This window comes from Balaenoptera borealis (genome assembly GCF_965194805.1).
Source record: "Balaenoptera borealis genome assembly, chromosome: 4".
Taxonomy (NCBI): Eukaryota; Metazoa; Chordata; class Mammalia; order Artiodactyla; family Balaenopteridae; genus Balaenoptera; species Balaenoptera borealis.
Window position 1 is genome coordinate 86996462 of NC_138861.1, and position 23208 is coordinate 87019669.

Genomic DNA, 23208 nt, shown 5'->3' on the forward strand with positions numbered 1-23208 from the left:
TGCAAATGGCAAGATTTCATTTTTTTTTTTAGTGGCTGAGTAATATTCCATTGTATATGTATACCACATCTTTATCTTTTGTCTATTGATGAACACTTAGGTTGCTTCCATATCTTGGTTATTGTAAATAATGCTCCCCCTTTCTCTTGTAAGGATAATTGTCATTGGATTTAGAGACCACCTAGATAATCCAGGATGATCTTCTCAAGATTCTTAACTATCTCTACAAATACCCTTTTTCTAAATTAGATAACATTCAGTTAGGAGATTAGGACATGGTTAGGAGGCAGACATATCTTTTTTGGGGAGAGAGTCACCATTCAGCCCATTACGTATCCATATTAAAAGTTATTTGATTAGAGATAGTATAATTGTTTATAAATATGTATATTTTCCTGGTTTCAGGTTGTGTGACTCCAAATAATGTAAACTTCATTTAATGAGTCTCTAGTAAAAAATGTTTAATGTCAGCCATGCCTAATTTAATACAGTCAATTAATGTTGATTTTTTTTTTTCCTCTAGGATCTGTATCTGTATCAAGATGCTCTGAAGAATAGCAGCTACCCTTAGGATTGTTTACTGTTACAAAATGACTAAAACGAATTCTAGTATCTTCCATTTTGCCATCATCTTCATACTAATACTTGAGATCAGAACCCAGTTATCTAATGAAAGTGAATTTTTAGTTGACAGATCAAAAACAGGTCTTACCCATGTTCCCAAAGACCTATCCCTGAACACAACAATCTTAGATATATCACAAAACTACATTTCTGAACTTCGGACTTCTGACATCATATCACTATCAAAGCTGAAGATTTTGATAATTTCTCATAATAGAATCCAGTATCTTGACATGAGTGTTTTCAGATTCAACCAAGAACTGGAATACTTGGATTTGTCCCACAACAAGCTGGAGAAGATTTCTTGCCACCCTACTCTGAACCTCAAGCACTTAGACCTCTCATTTAATGCATTTGATGCTCTGCCCATATGCCAAGAGCTTGGCAACATGTCTCAACTAGAATTTCTGGGGTTGAGTGCCACACAGTTACAAAAATCCAGCATGCTGCCGATTGCTTATTTGCACATCAGTAAGGTTTTACTGGTCTTAGGAGACACTTATGGGGAAAAAGAAGACCCTGAGAGCCTTCGAGACCTTAACACCCAGAGTCTGCACATTGTTTTCCCCACAAGAAATGAATTCCATTTTATTTTGGATGTGTCAGTCAGCACCGCCGTAAGTCTGGAACTGTCTAATATCAAATGTGTGCTAGATGATAATGGGTGTTCTTCTTTCCAAAATGTTCTGTCAAAACTTCAAAAGAATTCAAGGTTATCAAATCTTACTTTAAACAACATTGAAACAACTTGGAATTCCTTCTTTATGATCCTCCAGTTGGTTTGGCATACAAACATCAAGTATTTCTCAATTTCAAATGTGAAACTACAAGGTCGCGTTGACTTCAGCGATTTTGATTATTCTGGTACTTCACTGAAGGCCTTGTCTATACACCAAGTTGTCAATGATGTGTTCAGCCTTCCACAAGGTTATATCTATAAAATCCTTTCAAATATGAACATCCAGCATCTCACAGTGTCTGCTGCACACATGGTCCACATGGTCTGCCCATCCCAAATTAGCCCACTTCTGTATTTGAATTTTTCCAACAATCTCTTAACAGACATGGTTTTTAGAAACTGTGCAAACTTGGCTAATTTGAAGACACTCAGTTTACAAATGAATCAGTTAAAAGAACTTGCAAATATAGTTCATATGACCAAGGAGATGAAGTCTCTACAACAATTGGATGTTAGCCAGAATTCCCTAAAGTATGATGAAAGTGAAGAAAATTGCCCTTGGACCAGAAGTTTATTAAGTTTAAATATGTCTTCAAATATACTTACTGACTCTGTTTTCAGATGTTTACCTCCCAGGGTCAAAGTTCTTGATCTCCACAATAACAGGATAAGGAGCATCCCTATAGATGTCACCAGTCTAGAAACTTTGCAAGAACTCAATGTTGCTTCCAATTCTTTAGCCCACCTTCCTGGATGTGGTATCTTTAGCAGCCTTTCCATACTGATCATTGACTATAATTCAGTCTCCAACCCGTCAGCTGATTTCTTCCAGAGCTGCCAGAAGATTAGGTCCCTAAAAGCAGGGAACAATCCATTCCAATGTACATGTGAGTTAAGAGACTTTATCCAAAGCGTAGGCCAAGTATCAAGTGAAGTGGTAGAGGGTTGGCCTGATTCTTATAAGTGTGATTATCCAGAAAGCTATAAGGGAACCCCACTAAAGGACTTCCATGTATCTCAATTATCCTGCAACACAGCTCTGCTGATTGTCACCATTGGGGTCTCTGGGCTGGTGTTTGCTGTTACAGTGACTGTCCTCTGTATCTACTTGGATCTGCCCTGGTATCTCAGGATGGTGTGTCAGTGGACCCAGACCCGGCGCAGGGCTAGGAATGTACCCTTAGAAGAACTCCAAAGAACTGTCCAGTTCCATGCTTTTATTTCATATAGTGGGCATGATTCTGCCTGGGTGAAGAATGAATTAATACCAAACCTAGAAAAAGAAGATATAAGAATTTGTCTCCATGAGAGAAACTTTGTTCCTGGCAAGAGCATCATGGAAAATATCATAAACTGCATTGAGAAAAGTTACAAGTCCATCTTTGTTTTGTCTCCCAACTTTGTCCAGAGTGAGTGGTGCCATTATGAACTCTATTTTGCCCACCACAATCTCTTCAATGAAGGATCTAATAACTTAATCCTGATCTTGCTGGATCCCATTCCACAGTATTCCATTCCTAGCAGCTATCACAAACTCAAAGCTCTCATGGCACAGAGAACTTATTTGGAATGGCCCAAGGAGAAGAGCAAACATGGACTTTTTTGGGCTAATCTAAGAGCATCCATTAATATTAAACTGATGGACAAAGCAAAAGAAATAAGTCACACACAAATCTAAAAATATTCCTCTGCTGCATTCGGAAAAAATGTTGCTGCTTTTAGAAGCTCCAGCAATGACCTTGTTTTGCATCAATATGGATATAAACATGATTCTGAATTTAGGATGTAGATAAAAATGTGTATGTCCTTTCAGGCCCCAGTTCCCCATGTATATGTGGTAATAAATTTGATGAAATGTTATAATTTCTATTTAAACAGTTAATTTCTACCACATGAGGGATTCACCTATTTCTTTTTTTTTTTTTTTGTATTTTTGAATTTTATTTTATTTATTTTTTTATACAGCAGGTACTTATTAGTTACCTATTTTTTTTTAACATCTTTATTGGAGCATAATTGCTTTACAATGGTGTGTTAGTTTCTGCTTTATAACAAAGCAAATCAGCTATGCATATACATATATCCCCATATCTCCTCCCTCTTACATCTCCCTCCCACCCTCTCTATCCCACCCCTCTAGGTGGTCACAAAGCACCGAGCTGATCTCTCTGTGCTATGTGGCTGCTTCCCACTAGCTATCTATTTTACATTTGGTAGTATATGTAAGTCCATGCCACTCTCTCACTTCATCCCAGCTTACCCTTCCCCCTCCCCGTGTCCTCAAGTCCATTCTCTATGTCTGCGTCTTTATTCCTGTCCTGCCCCTAGGTTCTTCAGAACCTTTTTTTTTCTTTTATAGATTCTGTATATATGTGTTAGCATACGGTATTTGTTTTTCTCTTTCTGACTTACTTCACTCTGTATGACAGTCTCTAGGTCCATCCACCTCACTACAAATAACTCACTTTCATTTCTTTTTATGGCTGAGTAATATTCCATTGTATATATGTGCCACATCTTCTTTATCCATTCATCTGTCGTGGACACTTAGGTTACTTCCATGTCCTGGCTATTGTGAATAGAGCGGCAATGAACATTGTGGTACATGACTCCTTTTGAATTATGGTTTTCTCAGGGTATATGCCCGGTAGTGGGATTGCTGGTTCATATAGTAATTCTATTTTCAGTTTTTTAAGGAACCTCCATACTGTTCTCCATAGTGGCTGTATCAATTTACATTCCCACCAACAGTGCACGAGGGTTCCCTTTTCTCCACACCCTCTCCAGCATTTATTGTTTGTAGATTTTCTCATGATGTCCATTCTAACTGGTGTGAGGTGATCCCTCATGGTAGTTTTGATTTGCATTTCTCTAATGATTAGTGATATTGAGCAGCTTTTCATGTGCTTCTTGGCCATCTGTATGTCTTCTTCGGAAAAATGTCTATTTAGGTCTTCTGCCCATTTTTGGATTGGGTTGTTTGTTTTTTTAATAGTGAGCTGCTTAAGCTGTTTATATATTTTGGAGATTAATCCTTTGTCCATTGATTCGTTTGCAAATATTTTCTCCCATTCTGAGGGTTGTCTTTTCCTCTTGTTTGTAGTTTCCTTTCCTTTGCAAAAGCTTTTAAGTTTCATTAGATCCCATTTGTTTATTTTTGTTTTTATTTCCATTACTCTAGGAGGTGGATCAAAAAAGATCTTGCTGTGATTTATGTCAAAGAGTGTTCTTCCTATGTCTTCCTCTAAGAGTTTTATAGTGTCCAGTCTTACATTTAGGTCTCTAATCCATTTTGAGTTTATTTTTGTGTATGGCATTAGGGAGTGTTCTAATGTCATTCTTTTACATGTAGCTGTCCAGTTTTCCCAGCACCACTTATTGAAGAGACTGTCTTTTCTCCATTATATATCCTTGCCTCCTTTGTCATAGATTAGTTGACCATAGGTGCGTGGGTTTATCTCTGGGCTTTCTATCTTGTTCCACTGATCTATATTTCTGTTTTTGTGCCAGTACCATATTGTCTTGATTACTGTAGCTTTGTAGTATAGTCTGAAGTCAGGGAGTCTGATTCCTCCAGCTCCGTTTTTTCCCCTCAAGACTGCTTTGGCTATTCAGGGTCTTTTGTGTCTCCACACAAATTTTAAGATTTTTTTTTGTTCTAGTTCTGTAAAAAATGCCATTGGTAATTTGATAGGGATTGCATTGAATCTGTAGATTGCTTTGGGTAGTATAGTCATTTTCACAACATTGATTCTTCCAATCAAGAACATGCTATATCTCTCCATCCGTTTGTATCGTCTTTAATTTCTTTCATCAGTGTCTTATAGTTTTCTGAGTACAGGTGTTTTACCTCCCTAGGTAGGTTTATTCCTAGGTATTTTATTCTTTTTGTTGCAATGGTAAATGGGAGTGTTTCCTTAATTTCTGTTTCAGATTTTTCATCATTAGTTTATAGGACTATAAGAGATTTCTCTGCATTAATTTTGTATCCTGCAACTTTACCACATTCATTGATTAGCTCTTGTAGATTTCTGGTGGCATCTTTAGGATTCTCTACGTATAGTATCATGTCATCTGCAAACAGTGACAGTTTTACTTCTTCTTTTCCAATTTGTATTCCTTTTATTTCTTTTTCTTCTCTGATTGCCGTGGTTAGGACTTCCAAAACTATGTTGAATAAGAGTGGCGAGAGTGGACATCTTTGTCTTGTTCTTCTGATCTTGAAGAAAATGCTTTCAGTTTTTCACCATTGAGAATGATGTTTGCTGTGGGTTTGTCGTATATGGCCTTTATTATGTTGAGGTAGGTTCCCTCTATGCCCACTTTCTGGAGAGTTTTTATCATAAATGGGTGTTGAATTTTGTTAGAAGCTTTTTCTTCATCTATTGAGATGATCATATGGTTTTTATTCTTCAATTTGTTAATATGGTTTTCACATTGATTGATTTGTGTATATTGAAGAATCCTTGCATCCCTGTGATAAATCCCACGTGATCATGGTGTATGATCCTTTTAATGTGTTGTTGGATTCTGTTTGCCAGTATTTTCTTATGGATTTTTGCATCTGTATTCATCAGGATTCACCTATTTCTTTGGTAGGACTGAATTCATTGAAATTATCATGTAATCAAGAGAAGCACCTATTCAAACAACTTCAGTTGATAAATGTCCCTTTGTGCCAGGGTCAGTGTTAGAAAACTCCATGCACTTTATACTTGTAGCTGGGTTTCTAAAGCAGATTTCTAAAGCTATTGGTGTCCTCCTCATTTCCACTCAGCATTTGCCTCTGCATGTTGAAGGCTGTTTATTGCTAATACTGGAGACTCTTTGCCTGAAGTATTTTCTTCTTGGCCATGAGGAGCCACTTAGTCCACACAAAGGGCAATTCAGAAGTGCTGGAAGTTGTCCTTGGAAGCAGCCATCAACCAATGCCAGAAAGGAATTGGCAGATAAATACCACAACTTTCTCACCCATTTTGGGGGAGACAAATCTGGGGTATACTTTACATTCTCCCTGAATCCCCCAGTAGGATGGAATTCTGATTCTCTATGGTAGAAATGACTCTACTGGCTTCCTTTCTATTTTTATTTCATATCCTCATTCCTCCAAGCGTGTTTCCTGGGAACACCTTTGAAATAAACTACTTGCAGTAGAATACTTGTCTCAGGGTCCCAAACCAAGAGTGTGTTACACTTCAGGCCAAATGGAAATTGAGTCTGGTTTTCTGTGGCTGGATATCTTGCTAAGATTCTAGTTGTCTGAACTAGCATGCAGGAGAGCCTTTGCTCTTTTGATCAGAGGGAGGCATATAGTCTATGTGTACTGCTTCTATATACAGCATCCCTGTGTTTGGGGAAACTATTAAAATAGGGCATGAGCAGATTGGAGCAGTGCAAGGAATGGGCTTTGTCATACTTTCTTCCCCAGCTTTATGATATCAGCTATTTTCCATACTCATCAGTCAGTCTCTAGAGACTCTTACTCTGGCAGCCAGTTCTAGGCAAGTGTAGCTCGGCAGCACCTTGTCATAGCTGCGCCATCTACTTCTCACTTTATGCCCCATGATGTCACTAATACCACGCTACAGGACGTTTGTAGAAGCCTGTTCAGCTATTCTGGTCTATGCACAAACCTGGAAGTACAAGAGATACCCTGGGAAGAGATCCTTGACTTCTAAAGGGATGGGAGTCATTAGATAAATATTCCTTTCTCTTTTATTCTTGGGTAAAAAAAATGAGGCATAGTCTAGACCATTCCTCAGAATCCCCCATGGGATTGAAACTTACTTGCCCACAGGAGTAACCAGCTCAATAACTCACTCTTGGCTTGGCTTTCCGTTCTTCCTTGTTTCATTCTTTTCAGTCTCCTCACTCTTGAGCCCTGAGATTACGTCTTCAGAACAAATGACCCACACACAAAGCTCTTGTCTGAGTCTTCACTTTTGGGAGGAGAAACCCACGTAACACTTAACCTGTGCTAGTTGTTTCTTGCCCTAAAAAACTTACAGTCAATCAGAGGACATTACATGTATGCAGATAACTAAAATAAGAGGAGAGGGGGAATAAAAGGAAGGAAAAGGGAGAAAGATTTTTGAAGGGAATAAAAAAAATTACTAGCCAAAGATATCAGCACATATGGTTCTGAGCATACTATTCTTACAGCTAATTGCAAATAAGGATTTAAAGATTTTAGAAATTCCAGGTGAAGGCAGAGGAAATAGGATACAAACTCTTAGGTACCTGAAGTAGTGAAAATTGTGGGCTTTGGAGCCAGATAGACTCAGTTTTATTTATTTTTTAAAAATATTTATTTGTTTGGCTGTGTTGGGTCTTAGTTGTGGCATGTGGGATCTTTAGTTGCGGCATGCAGGATATCTTAGTTGTAGCATGCAAACTCTTAGTTGCATCATGTGAGATCTAGTTCTTTGACCAGGGATCGAACCCAGGCTCCCTGCATTGGGAGCATGGAGTCTTAGCCACTGGACCACCAGGGAAGTCTCTAGACTCAGTTTTAAATCTTGACTCCATCTCTTACCAGAGGATGGCCTTGGGCAAGTTTCTTATTCTGACTGAACCAGATTCATCATCTGTCAAATGGGAATCATATATATGTTCTATGTCCTTTGTAGTGAGGATTAGCCAATATCTTATTTGCAATACTTTCTGCACTTAGGAAGAATGCAAGCTATAGTGATCACAACGATGATGATGATGACGGCACAGAATACTACTCTCTAACTTGGCTTGACTTGTTTCTGGATAATAAAAATAAGTAAAGAAAATTCCCCATTCACTGAGAGTATAGAATGTTTAAAAATGTTGGGCTCTGAGAAAGGGAAGAATATGTCTTTGGACATGAAAAACCCCAAGTGATTATTTTTTCTCGAGAGGGCTGTATAGAATATGTGTACCGATCAGAGTTGTTGGAGAATTTCTGAGATGAAAGAAATTTTAGAGCTTATCCAACAAGCTAACAACACTCTCTACAATATTTCCGATGGGCATGCATCCAGCACCTGACTTCATGTATATGTGAATGTAGACATGTTTGTACATGTTTAGGTGGGCAGTAGAACAGACTGTTTTTGTTGTTTTTCTTTACAGTTATTCATTGTATGATTTTATCCCTACAATATATATAGAGATACATACATTTTTACTAAAGAACCTCAACATAATTGTGAAAAAAATTTTGTGTTAAGGACCCCCCGATTTTACATTTACATAAACCTATTATAATTATCCATTTAAAAATTGACCATCACCCCCCTGTGGACAAATCCATTTGGAAATTTTCATCTTCCTTAGTGATCTCCAGCAGTGTCATCTGAACCTAAAGTCAAGTATAAATAAAACCTCAAAAAGTGTTGCTTTTAAAAAATTGATCTGTTCTCTGCAGTCTACATTAAAAAATGTCATGCTTGTTTTACCACTTCGTTTCAAGACAAGGCCTCTAATTAACCCCTTCCCACTCTCTTCCAGTCAGATTGCTGAAATTTTGGAGCCACCATTCCTATTTCTTCTTATTATCACTTGGCCTTCCCACCCAGTTTGATGGGCGGCATGACTGATTCGAACCTTGAAGTAAAGCACCATCGAAGTGCTCTAAGATGCTGTGGGAAACAGTATATGGCAGTTCTGCAAAAATTTAAACGTAGAATTGCCATATGATCCAGCAATTCCACTTCTAGGTATCTACCCACAAGAACTGAAACCAGGGACTTGCACAGATATTTGTACACGTCCATGTCCATAGAAACATTATTCACAATAGTCAAAAGGTGAAAACAACCCAAATATCCATTGATGGATGAATGGATAAACAAAATGTGGTATATACATACAACAGAACATTATTCAGCCTTAAGAAGGGAAGGAAGGAAATTGTGATACACACTACAACATGGAAGAACCTGGAACACATTATGCTAAATGAAATAAGCCAGTCACAAAAGGACAAATATTGTATGATTCCACTTATTTGAGGTACCTAGAGTAGGCAAATTTACAGGGACAGAAAGTAGAATAGTGGTTACCAGGGACTGAAGAGAGGGAGGAATGGGAGTTACTGCTTAATGGATATAGAGTTTCAGGGAGGGATGATGAAAAGGTTCTGGAGATGGGTGATGCTGATGGGTGAACAACTATGTGAATGTACTTAATGCCACTGAACTGTACACTTAAAATGGTTAAAACGGTAAATTTTACATTATGTGTATTTTACTGCAATTCTTTAAAAAGTGATCTAAGATTGTATGAACTCATGCAACATGTAATGCCACCACTGTGCAGTAGAGGGCAAAGGAGCGTAAGCTTCACAGAAAAGCTTGATTCAATCACTCCTCCAGCCAGTTCTAGTCCTGTCTATGATCATCCACACCTGCAGCTCTGACGGAGACGCTGCAAGCCTGAGGGTAAGAACTCTTTAGTTTTGTTTGCTGTAACACTCATGAAAACGAACTAAGGGCTGCATGGGTCTTTTCTAAAGAAAGTGGGAGGAAAGTAGATTTGTTCAGATTTTTAGATTTTTCAGACTTATTCAGTAAATGGGAGGAAAGTAGCCTTGTTCAGATTTTCAGTATTTATTATTTTGCCTATACTAATCTAAATGTTAATGATTAGTGAGTGACCTTGGGCTTACTATTGATCACTATTGACCTGAGGAATTGTCTTGCAGGTGCTTGAGAGTTTGGGTTTCCTTTTGCTGATTTCTGGAAATTTATGACACCTAGCAGAGTATAAATAGCTTCGGAGAGAGGCACATAAGGTGGGAAGAGAGGAAGAGGCCACAGTGGCAATTAGTCCTGGCAACGGAATTAGCCTCGGTAATCACACCCTAAACTCTTTCATTTCAGAGTTTGAAATGCCTTCCATTTGGGTTCAGAAGGAACAGATAGGTCTGGGTTCAAATTCATGCTCTACCGCTTATTCACTGGCTCACCTTGGACAAGTTACTTAACCTCTGAGTTTTAGCTCCTCCATTTGTAAAATGGGGATAAAAATATCCATCATTTTGTTGGGTTGTTGAGAGGATTGAACAAGATAATGAATGTATGGAAAGCATTTAGCTCTGTGCCAGGCAAACGGGAAACGCTCATAAAATGTCAGTCTTTCTTACTCTTACGTTGTAAAGATTATTCAACATTCGATGGGTTTTTAACCCCTACTCCATTTTTTTTTTTTTTTTTTGCATCATTGGGTAAAGAGAAATTAGGTGTTTAAGTATTCTTTGGCAAGCTACCAATAATCATTTCATGGTGTCTTTTGACTTGGACTTTTAAATCATAAACTATTAAAGAAAGTCATTCTGTTTTTCACCTGCTTTCAGCACCCAGTAACAGTAGCATGACTATGATAGTAACATATTTATTGACTGCATCTTTCATCAAAAGTTTGTCCTACTTTTAAAAATGTTTAAATGAAATGCCATAATTTATATGCATTGCCTGAGAGGACCTTTTTATCTTATTATATTAAGAGAAGTTCAGAAAGAGTTAGTTCCTCTCACTTCTTTAAAATAAGTTTCACATGAGGTTGTGGTATTGGGCAGAGAGAAGAGGTGGGTAAAACATGAAAGCTATGACATCTCAACTCAGGGGATTCCAGATAAAGCAACTGGGTTGCTTTAGCTCCTAGACATAGCATTTTTCAAGGGCCATAGCTCCTAGACATAGGAGCAACTTACAGTAAGTTGCTATGAACTGAAGTACTCTGTGAGACAATAATGTTAAAAACACTTCATCTTCTTCTTTTTTTTTTTTAAAAGGACGGATGGTGAGCATGTCCCATATTTTTTTTTTTAATTTTAGCAATTTCATGTATCTTTATTTATTTTATTTATTTATGGCTGTGTTGGGTCTTCGTTTCTGTGTGAGGGCTTTCTCTAGTTGTGGCAAGCAGGGGCCACTCTTCATCGCGGTGCGCGGGCCTCTCACTATCGCGGCCTCTCTTGTTGCGGAGCACAGGCTCCAGACGCGCAGGCTCAGTAATTGTGGCTCACGGGCCTAGTTGCTCCGCGGCATGTGGGATCTTCCCAGACCAGGACTCGAACCCGTGTCTCCTGCATTGGCAGGCAGATTCTCAACCACTGCGCCACCAGGGAAGCCCAACACTTCATCTTCCTAATGACTATAACTGCCAATGTCCTACCAAGCCATACTGGAACCTGAGACAAGAGGAAAAATCAGTAATACTAACCCTGTCTTTATGAAAAAATTTGATATTTTGTTCATTATGGATTTTATATTAATTTTAAAATATTTTATTAAAATATTATTTATCTTGATTTCTGAGTTTCTTGGTGCTTCTTAAAATTTGTGCCTGAAATCACCCTAGTCTTGGCCCTAATAACTGCTTCCATTTGTGATATGCTAGGTGTGATACCAAGTGGTTTATATACATTATCTCTTTTATGCCTTAGTGATCAATTCCTATCACTAAACTCATTCTCTGATTATCATGCACTGCATTATAACAGGAATTCATAACTCCAGTTAATTCATCCAATACATATTTTCGAGAGCATATTATGTACCGCATTGTGCTAAGGAATACAACATTGAGATCATTTACTCATATATACATTAATGTATTTACTGAGCACATGCCATGTACCAGGCACTATTCTCTGTGCTGGGAATACAGAGATGAGCAAGATTGTCGGACCCCTTCTCTCATGGGTGTGAGCGGTGGGGTAGTAATCAACAAACAAATACATGAACAAAAGTTTCAGAGAGTGGTAAGTGCTCTATTTTGTAGAGAAATAAAATAGGATGAAGGGAACGAACACCAAGTTAATCTAAACGGCCTTTTTTTCCCATTAAAAAAAAATTATTTATTTTGTTTATTTATTTTTGGCTCATCGGGTCTTCGTTGCTGCACGCAGGCTTTCTCTAGTTGCGGTGAGCAGGGGCTACTCTTTGTTGTGGTGCACAGGCTTCTCATTGCGGTGGCTTCTCTTATTGCAGAGCACGGGCTCTAGGCCTGTGGGCTTCAGTAGTTGTGGCTCATGGGCTCTAGAGCGCAGGTTCAGTAGTTGTGGTGTACGGGCTTAGTTGCTCCGCGGCATGTGGGATCTTCCTGGACCAGGGCTCGAACCCGTGTCGCCTGCATTGGCAGGTGGATTCTTAACCACTGCACCACCAGGGAAGCCCAAAATGGCCTCTTTAGATTAGGTGGTCAAATCAGGTTCCTTAGAGGAGATAAACTTTAAGCCAAGACCTAGATGATAAGAAAGATCCAGCCAAGGAAGGATGAGAGAAGAGCATCCCAAGTTGAGGGGAAAACTAGGGTAGGCCCTGAGGTTGGGGCAAGCATGATGTGGCCAAGGAACAAAGAAAGGGGCAGTATGATTGGAGTGCAGAGGGTCAGGAGAAGAGTTATATGAAATGAGATCCCAGAAGGAAGCAAGACCAGCTCCTGGGAGACGTTAAAATCCAGTATTGGGAGTTTGGATTTCATTCTAAGTGCAACAGTACGTTAGGTAGGACATAGGCAGGGTGCTGTAACAAGTGACCCCAAAATACAGTGGCTTCGACAAGACAGTGCTCAACATAATGGCTCAATCCATGTCAATCCTTGTAAGTAACTGATCTAAATCCTAAGTTGGGTGACACTTGCAGACTTATTCACTGGATTCCTTGAACTGTGTATAAGGAAACATTAAAGACTCAGCATGACGTAGTGAGCTATAATTTCATTATGATTAATGTATTATAGTGTATTTTGAAAACAGATTTATCTTGACTCACCCTAGAGAGACAAGATAGCAGAGTGGCTAAGAGCCCAGGCTCTGCACTCACCATGGGTTAAGTTGTGACTGTGAGGCAGTTACAGGGCCTCTCTGAGAGACACCTTCTCTACCTGTAAAGGCTGAACAGTGATAGCACCTACCTTACAAGGTGGTGGTTGTAGGAATCAATCTACAGAAAGTAAGTGAATGGTAGCTGTTATCCAAAAAGATATCAGGTGGCCACTGCCTCATTTGCATGAGAGTCAATATGGCGTGGAGATGCTACCAGACATGCTGAATAAATGTGTAGATTTATCAAACAGAACAATTACTCAGGTCATCTTAAATGTGGGTATGGATTAAAATTTGGTATTGGCAACTAATTTATTTTGCTGGATTCCTAAAATCTGGAAAATAACCATGGACATAAAGTTATATCACAGAGATTCTTTTTTTATGTTGGTATTTGTTCTTATTTTGATCATTGGATGGTATATTAAATGTTACAGAAAAAGGAGATGACCAAGAAAGGGCTGCGTGGGATGGACTGGAGGAAATAAACATGGAGGGACTATCTCAGCGGAAAAGTGAAAGGCCAGTTCTGGGCTCGCCCCTCCTCAGCCCCACCCCCAGCCAGTGCCTTTCATGGTCCTCTTCCACTGAGGGCACAACGGACAAGGAATATCAAAAATCAACATACTCTCTTCACACTCACGTCACAGGATGCTTGACATGACATTTCTCTTTCCCTTTTCCTATTTTCTATGAAACGATTTTATAAAGTATTTTCATTTGTAAGTTATCTTAGGAAATATCAACATGTTTTCTAGAATTTCTTCATTTCAACAAGAACAACCACAACAATAAAACCAGACAGGTTCTAGAGAAAGAAAAATCCAGATGAGAGCGAGTAATATTCCAGGTATCCTTCTGTGTTAGCTCTGCCAGTTTTTCTCCCCACCATCCCTGCATGGGTGCATACACACACACACAACACACACACAACACACACACACACACATGCACACAACTTCTCAGAACAACAGGACAGCATGAACAGTACAGAGAAGTCTCACTACACCATGAGTTTGCCTCTTGTTCCTCCTGTTTGTCTATGGGAGTGACCAGTCTGAGGGAGACTGAGGGTCAATGTGTATTAAACACATGCAAGTAGAAGCAGAAAAACTCTCACCACTGCTAGTTACCTTCCCTTGTGTTTTCAGAGTGCCTGTTGAGGGAGGACGTAAAGTTGAAGAATTTACTGATTTAATAGTAGAATCTAACCACTTCTCACCACCTCCCTCTCTACCTTCTTTCTTGCATGAATTATTCCATAGTGTCCCCGGGATCTTCCCTGCCAGGCTTGTGCCCTTCCAGTCATTTCCAACAGACAAGCAGAGGACTCTTTAAGATGTACATCAGAATCTATGACTCCTCTACTCTACATCCTGTACTGGTTTCTTATTTTAGTCAGAGGAAAATCCCCAATCCTTACAAGGTCTGACGTCTTCAATCCACCTCCCCCAATTCCACAAGTCATTCCCCGCATTTTCCAAACATGTCCCCCCAATCAGGTCTCTGAACTTGTACCTGCTCTCTCTCTCCAGAATACTCTATCCCCAGACAACAAGTGGCTCACTTCCTCACTCCCTTTAGATCTTTGCATGAAGGTCATGTGAGGCCTTTTTAGACCATCCTGTACAAAATCTCTCTCCCCAGTCACCCTCAAGTCCCCTCATTTAGTTATTTTCTTTCTAGCCCTGATCATCACCTAACAGATAAATTTATTATTTTGTGTATAGTCTCTCCTTTCTTACCCCTTACTAGAATATAAGCTGCATCAGAAGAGAAATTCTATCTGTTCTATTCACTGTTATATCCTCAGTGGCTAGAAAAAGTGCCTGGCAGAGTAGGTACTCAATAAATACCTTGAATAATAATATGAAATTCTTAGTTCTCCAACCACCTCTGTTCTGTGTCTAAACAAACACTTGAAGCCTGATTCTTCTCTCAAAATCCTCAGAATTCTGCATCCATGAGTTTCTTCATCTATAAAATGTGGGTAATAGTACTTCTCTCCCAGAGTTTTGTGATGGATAAGTGAGATAATATATGTGAAGGGTTTAGTATATCTCTTAGCACATCAAAAAGCTACAAGAAATGGAAATTGTTTCTATCATTATCACCATTTAGCAGTGATCCAGATTGCTTTTGCCACCAACCTAAAGACATATGGAGGCACAAGGACAGGAACCATTCTGTTTATTTCTGTGTTTTGGACCTTCTATACACATGGGTAAGTGTTATTGAAAGTCAGATATTCACTCAAGAGACTCTCTATGTTCACAAATACAAAGTTGAAGAACAACTTCATGGCATTAATTCAGGGGCCCACAGCATTCAGTGATGAAGAATTATTTTAACTGAGAACTTATGTCCACACAAAAACCTGTACACAGGTATTTATAGCAGCTTTATTCATATTTGCTAAAACTTGGAAGCCACCAAGATGTCCTTCAGTAGGTGAATGGATAAACTGGGGTACATCCAGACAATGAAATATTATTCAGCGCTAAAAAGAAATGAACGATCAAGCCATGCAAAGACATGGAAGAAACCTAAGTGCATATTACTAAGAGAAAGAAGCCAATCTGAAAAAGGGACATACTGTATGATTCCAACTATATGTCATTCTAGAAAAGGCAAAACTATGGAGACAATAAAAAGACCAGTGGTTGCCAGTGGTTGTGGGGTGGGCGGAGATGAATTGGCATAGAGGATTTTTAGGGAAATGAAAATACTCTGTATGATACCATAATGATGGATACACGTCATTATGTATCCATAATGTATCCAAACCCTTAGAATGTACAACACCAAGAGTGAACGATAGCTTAAACTATGGACTTTGCATGATTATGAGGAGTCAATGTAGGTCCATCAATTGTAACAAATGCACCACTCCAGTGGGTGTGTTGATATTGGGGGAGGCTGTGCATGTGTGGAGGCAGGAGGGATATGGAAAATCTCTGTACCTTCCCTTCAATTTTGCTATGAATCTTAAACTGCTCTAAAAAAATCTTAATTTTTAAAAATTTCTTTTAATTTTCTTAAAGCTTTCAGGCTATCAAAAGGGGATGTGGCAGGGGGGTGTTGACTATGACCTAGCAACACAGTCCCTAATTTGAACTGGGTGGGAGGAACTTCTGCCAACTATTATATATCTATCTCCCTTCTGGGAATCCTGACTTGCCTCAGTGATGGGGGTGTGACACAGTAACTGGCTTGGAAATCTATGAGCCAAGCTCTGAGATCAAGTCAAAGACTCAATAAATGGGTTGGAACCCTATTCCAAATTCTTGGTGAATATAGTCAGATGTTGGCATTAAAAAAAAAAATCCTACAGGGTTTAACAAATCACATAACCACTTAACATTATATGTTGTCTTTCTAGGAGTTGAACTCATCTTCCTCATTCATATGAGGTGATGTGTGAAAAAACTCATCTGAGGTGAACCAGTGATAAAATCCTCAGAATTACAATGAAACATATCAGAAGCATTTATGTATTTTGTAGTATTGTTACGTCAGTGCATAGTGGGGCTTCAAAGCTGCCAAAAGAAACAGAATTGACTACCAACTGCTCCAACATGTCTTTAAGAAAGGTTCCTGAAGACTTGACCCCAACCACAACCATACTGGATTTGTCCTACAACCTCCTTTTTCAACTCCAGCGTTCAGATTTTCATTCCTTCTCTAAACTGAAAGTTTTGATTCTATGCCGTAACAGAATTCAAGAGCTGGATATCAAGACCTTTGAATTCAACAAGGAGTTAAGATATTTAGATGTGTCTTACAACAGACTGAAGAGTGTAACTTGGTTCTCACTGGCAGGTCTCAGACATTTAGATCTGTCCTTCAATGACTTTGACACCGTGCCTATCTGTGAGGAGACTGGCAACATGTCACACCTGGAAATCCTAGGTTTGAGTGGGGCAAAAATACAAAAATCAGATTTCCAGAAAATTGCTCATTTGCATCTAAATACTGTCTTCTTAGGATTGAGAACTCTTTCTCATTATGAAGAAGGTAGCCTGCCCATCTTAAACACAACAAAACTTCACATTGTTTTACCAATGAACACAAATTTCTGGGTTCTTTTGCATGATGGAATGAAGACTTCAAAAATATTAGAAATTACGAATATAGATGGCAAAAGCCAATTTGCAAGTTATGAAACTCAGCAAAATCTTATTTTAGAGAATGCCAAGACATCCATTCTGTTACTTAATAAAGTTGATTTACTCTGGGATGATCTTCTGCTTATCTTCCAATTTGTTTGGCATACATCAGTAGAATATTTCCAGATTCAACATGTGACTTTTGGAGGTAAGGTTTATCTTGACCATAATTCATTTGACTACTCAAATACTGTAATGAAAACTATAAAATTGGAGAATGTACATTTCAGAATTTTTAATATCCCACAGGAGAGAGTCTACTTGCTTTTTACCAAAATGGATATAGAAAACCTGACAATATCAGATGCACAAATGCCTCACATGCTGTTCCCTATATATCCTACAAGATTCCAATATTTAAATTTTGCTAACAATATCTTAACAGATGACGTGTTTAAAAATTCTATCCAACTGCCTCATTTGAAAACTCTCATTTTGAAGGACAATAAATTGGAGACACTTTCCTTAGTGAGTTGCTTTGCCAGCAACACATCCTTGAGGCACTTAGATCTGAGCGAAAATCTGTTACAACATGAAAATGATGAAAATTGCTTGTGGCCAGAAACCTTGATCACCATGAACTTGTCATCCAACAAATTTGCTGATTCTGTTTTCAGGTGCTTGCCCAGAAATATTCAAATACTTGACTTGAATAATAACAAAATTCAAACTGTCCCTAAAGACATTATTCACCTGACATCCTTGCGAGAGTTAAATCTTGCATTTAATTTTCTAACTGATCTTCCTGGGTGCAGTCATTTCAGAAGACTCTCAGTTCTGAACATTGAAATGAACTTAATTCTCAGCCCATCTCTGGATTTTTTCCAGAGCTGCCAGGAAGTTAAGACTCTAAATGTAGGAAGAAATCCATTCCGGTGTACCTGTGAATTAAGAGATTTCATTCAGCTTGAAAAATACTCAGAGGGCATGATGGTTGGATGGTCAGATTCATACATCTGTGAATACCCTTTGAATCTAAAGGGGACTCAGTTAAAAGATGTTCATCTTCCTGAAATATCTTGCAACACACCTTTGTTGATTGTCACCATTGTGTTTATCATGCTAGTTCTGGGGATGGCTGTGGCCTTCTGCTGCCTCCACTTCGATCTGCCCTGGTATCTCAGGATGCTAGGTCAATGGACACAGACATGGCACAGGTTTAGGAAGACAACCCAAGAACAGCTCAAGAGAAATATCCAATTCCATGTGTTTATTTCATACAGTGAACATGATTCTGCCTGGGTGAAGTATGAATTGATTCCCAATGTAGAGAAAGAAGATGGTTCTGTCCTGATTTGCCTTCACGAGGGAAACTCTGACCCTGGCAAGAGCATTACTGAAGATACCATAAAATGCATTGAGAAAAGTTATAAGTCCATCTTTGTTTTGTCTCCCAACTTTGTCCAGACGGAGTGGTGCCATTATGAACTCTACTTTGCCCATCACGATCTCTTCCATGAAAGTTCTGATTACATAATTCTTATCTTACTGGAACCCATTCCACTCTACTGTATTCCTACCAGGTATCCTAAGCTGAAAACTCTCATGGAAAAGAAAGCATACTTGGAATGGCCCAAGGATAGGCGTAAGTGTGGCCTTTTTTGGGCAAACCTTCGAGCTGCTATTCGTGTTAATTTATTAGAAACCAGAGAGATGTGTGAACTGCAGACATTCACAGAACTGAATGAAGAGTCTCGAGGTTCTGCAATCTCTCTGATAAGAACAGACTGTCTATAGAGTCCCACCCACCCCTAGGGAAATTGGGACCTGAATATACTGTTAGGATATAAATTGATACAACCTTTATGATGGCAATTTGGCAATATCTATTCAAATGAAAAATTATCATTCCTTCATGTCAGTTCCTTGAAGGAGCTCTAAGAATGTATCCTAGAGAAATGCAATTTGCAAAGGTTTATGTAAAAAAGGCATTCATCCTGGCATTGTTTGTAATCATGAAAAATTAAAAACAGCTCAAATGTCCACAAAATAAGGATTGATCTAACAAATTATAGTACATTAATGCAACAGAATATTACACAGCCATTAAAAAATGAGGTAGCTCTATATTTTCTGGTATGGAGAAAGTTATATTTTGGTTTATACATTGAAATAGGAGTCTAAAGGAATCTATACCTGTACATTGGTGTAGTAACAGTGGTTAGGGTCTGGGAGTTTGGATTACAGGGAGCATTTGGTTTCTATGTTGTATATTTCTGTAATGTTGGAGTTGCTTAGAATGAATCTATACTTCTTTTGCAAGCAGAGAAAACAATAAAGATAATGTTAAAAGCCTACACATCCTACTCATTTTGTTTGATCTTCCCTTCTAGCCTCACAGTTCATTGGAAGAAAACAAGCTCTCTTGAATTTTGCAAAAACAAACATCAAGAACAAACATGTTCTTTCCCTGATTAGGAAAATTTCTGTGGCTCACCCACATGATAAAGGAAGGAAATGCCTTTAAGATCTGACACCGATCGCCTTGCATCCTATCATTGAACCCTATCAAATTATTGGCCCTTTCCCAGAACACACATCTCCTTTCATGCCCCCAGACTCTAGAACTTGGCATCATGTCTGCCTGTGATACCTTTCCTGACTTAGTTCGTTTAGGAAATCTTACATATCCTTCAGGCACAATCCAAATGTCGACTCTTCTTTGAAACTTTCCTCATTTCTTCCCCCAAGCATGATGTTCCTCTATTCTCTGTAACACTTGGGACATATTTTCATCACCAAACTGATTCTATATCTTTAAAAAAATCCCTTTCTTACTCTTCTATGAGCTCCTCAAAGGTGAGGACAGACTTCCCTCTGCCCTTGTATCAGCGGCAGTTTGCTCAGTCCATGGTTCAGAAAAGATGCTCAATGAATGTTTATGGAATGGACGTTGGGTTAGCTAGAGGAACTTAGTAGGGACTCAGCTGGCTTCAGGATAGAGAGTGGAATTTGAAGGCAAATTCTGAGAAGCTGAAGAGGAAGAGCAGGAATAGGTGAAAGGAAGAGAAGACTGAGAACCCAGAATTGATGGGATTCCTGAGTACAGCTTGAATCAGGTGAATTTGCCAATATTTGGTTGTTCTTGACTTACAAAGACATCTATTTCAGCTCGTTCAAGCTAATAAAACCAATCTCCTAAGCAGGCTAAAATTGGGCTCTGCATCTACTGTGTTTCCTTATAGTTTGTGGTCGTATGAATTCCTCACACTAGTAGTCATTAAAAAAAGTGGACTCAAGAAGGTCAGCCTGAGAGTGTAGGGAGAAGGCTGGTGTCAATCTAGAAGTGGGTTGTACTTCCATTTGGCCGACAGCCAGTCTACTCTGAGGAGCTACAGTTCAGCAGCCCTGAGGCTGAGTGTCTCTCTTCTGTCTTCCTGGTGAGCCTTGGTCTGTCTGGTAGAAGGGGAAACCCGAGGAAACCACAGTGGAGAGATGGCAGAGGATTAGGAGAACACCTCTCCTCCCAGGGTCCCAGCAGCTGGGCTGCTGATATTAGTGTGATTCACGGCTTCGGAAAGAGTCAGACAGACACTGTATAAAGACTTTGTCGATCTTGCATAAATTAGTGTGAGACTCTTACCTTTACAGATTAATTAACTTGGAACAAACAAAGAGGATAACATCAGCCCTAAAGTTGTCAGGATTGGGTTATTCATGGCCGTTATTCCTGTCCCCAGTTTAGTAATACAGTTTTTTAAATAGACATTTTATTATAATTTAAAAAAATAACACATTAGGCTTAGTTCTCAGCAACTTCTGATTTTAGCAGCTGGACAACCCCTAAATCTTCCCCACAATTATTTGAGATCTGGTTTCTGTCTGCAGTCTTTACCTACTCACCAGGGCATCCTGCGTTTGCAACCTGATTCACATTCCTAAAACAACGTTCTTGTTCTATCAGTAACTCACGACCGGAGGTAGCTTCTCAGATTAGCCACCCTTTGTCCACAAGCCAGAACGTGTTCTTTGTATAAAGGATGAAGAATAATTGGGATCCTGGTTTCCCCTGGAGGTTGTGAGGACGGCTTCATGACTGGTACTCTGCTGGGGAAACTTCCCATGGTCCCTTAGCTCCGTTTTTCACCTGTGTGAAGCTGGTACTGATCTCAGCCCTCCATTATCATTTTTCTATTTATTTTGCTTATTCCATCTTCCCCCACTAGAATGCAAACTCCTTTAGAGCAGAGATTTTGTCTATTTTGCTCACAGATGTTGCTTCTACCTGTGCCCAGGACAGTGCCTGGCACATAGCTACTCTCCAAGGATTTTCCAAAGGAAATATAGTTTGTCTGTAGACACTTCGTTGATTGGCCGCCTCTGCTCTTCTCAGGTCCAGCAGGGCAGCCAAGGTCACCCACTTCAGTGTCAGCCCTTGTTGTACATCAGGCACATAGATTTACTCGGCAGGGAGCCTCCCTCACCTTCAATAACTATATTTTTGCTTACATTTTCTGGGACCAGCCGTCCCTGGGTCGTCTCCCCCTGCCCCCCACCTTTGGCTCTTCTCTTTACTTCCACCTGTTGGGATCTGCTTCATCTCAGGGGCTTGCTGTGGACAGCCCTTGAATTTCAGAGTCTGCAGATTATAGGAATCACCACAAATGGGTTTTATGGTCCCCCCCAACCCCCATCAGTGTCCCTCTTCTTGTTGCTGTATCAGCTTTTCAAGAGGAGAAGGGGAAGTTCTGGGCCAATAAAGCCTCTGCCATGGCCCACTCCTCAGACGCCTTCCCCTCTCCCCCACCCCCAGATCTTTGGAGAGACTTCCTTGAATTTTCCGATAGGTTTTGCTTCTGTAGTTCCCTGATGGCATGTCTGTAATGATGGGTACATTCTTAAGCCCTGGTACGGCCAGGCCTGACAATGTCCTCCAAACAGGATGTCCCTGGCCCACATCCAGACCCACATGGATCCTGGTCTTCACTCGACCCTTCAAGGTACTTTCTGACCCTCTGCCTTGCACATGAGGCCAACCAGGTATCCTGCGGAGCTCTGGATCTCACGCCTATGCGGTCCTCTCAGAGACTGGTGGTTGGGCCTCCATTTGAGGTGGACAGTCCGGCAAGAAGATCACTTCTGCTGGCTGAAGCAGCATGGGGTCACCCAAGATTGGGCCACCAGAACGGTGCACATGTGCTGATTTGGGGTGACTCACATATCGACCACAAGATGACGTGGGGGGTCTGGGCTACCAACAGTCTACCACCAACCCTTGGGCTTGAGCCAGCAGTGTAGGCCTGTGTCCATCTGTGATTTGATTGTGGTGCCACCTCCTGTCTTCAGTACCTGTGACAGGTGTGACAGCAGATGCTGCCCGCTTCATCCCCCAGCCCCCAGCATCCCGGGTGATAACCACCATTGCTGCAGTTCTGTGCCATGTATTAGGTAGTCCTTGGAGGATGGCTTTCAAGACTGAACACCAATGGGCTTTCCGGTCAATGTCCTCTCTCACCTCCCATTGACATGACGACATCATGCTCTCCCTGTCGTAAGCCATGTTCATAAGGGGAGGACATATGTTGTGGGAGTGGAACTGAGCCTCTCTCTTCTTGCATGGACCCCTCACTACCCTCCCCACCGGCGATGGTGAGTTTTCAGTCAACACTGAAAGAGCTCCCATTCTAGGGATGCAGTGATTACCATCTCAAGAGTCCAAGAGAAGACACAACTGGAATATGCCTTATTCTATGTTTCCACCATAAAATTCTGAATGTTAGACTAAACAGGACCAGAAAACAAATACTAGTTTACGTTTTCCTGCATACTTTGGGGAAGACTTGCATCAGTGAGGCACAGCACTCTGAGAGAGAGTCACTGTAAGGCATTGTGGACAGATGCAGTGACATGAGTAGTAATAAAACCATCATTACAGACATGCTATCAGGGAACTGCAGAGGCAAGAAGATCTATACTGTTTAATGGAAGCAGGT

The 23208-nt window shown here is 39.9% G+C and overlaps 2 protein-coding genes across 18 annotated transcripts in view; both read left to right on the forward strand.

Moving 5' to 3' along the window:
• The window catches only part of TLR1 (toll like receptor 1), a 55732-nt gene extending 42252 nt beyond the window's left edge, over positions 1 to 13480 (forward strand). For all 16 annotated transcript variants that reach the window (XM_082390513.1, XM_082390512.1, XM_082390525.1 and 13 more), the window contains one exon: positions 524 to 13480. In XM_082390513.1, the coding sequence (XP_082246639.1) occupies positions 591 to 2981 (2391 nt within the window). In that variant the 5' untranslated portion in view covers positions 524 to 590 and the 3' untranslated portion in view covers positions 2982 to 13480. The remainder of the gene's footprint in view (positions 1 to 523) is intronic.
• Positions 1 to 22109, forward strand: part of TLR10 (toll like receptor 10) — a 54960-nt gene extending 32851 nt beyond the window's left edge. Inside the window, exons 1-2 of one of the 2 annotated variants that reach the window (XM_082390506.1) lie at positions 15220 to 15330; positions 16489 to 22109. In XM_082390506.1, coding sequence (XP_082246632.1) covers positions 16577 to 19012 — 2436 coding nt within the window. In that variant the 5' untranslated portion in view covers positions 15220 to 15330; positions 16489 to 16576 and the 3' untranslated portion in view covers positions 19013 to 22109. Of the gene's footprint in view, positions 1 to 15219; positions 15331 to 16488 lie in introns of those variants that run through there. The other variant, XM_082390507.1, reaches the window with a different exon arrangement.
• The last annotated feature ends 1099 nt before the right edge of the window (positions 22110 to 23208 follow it).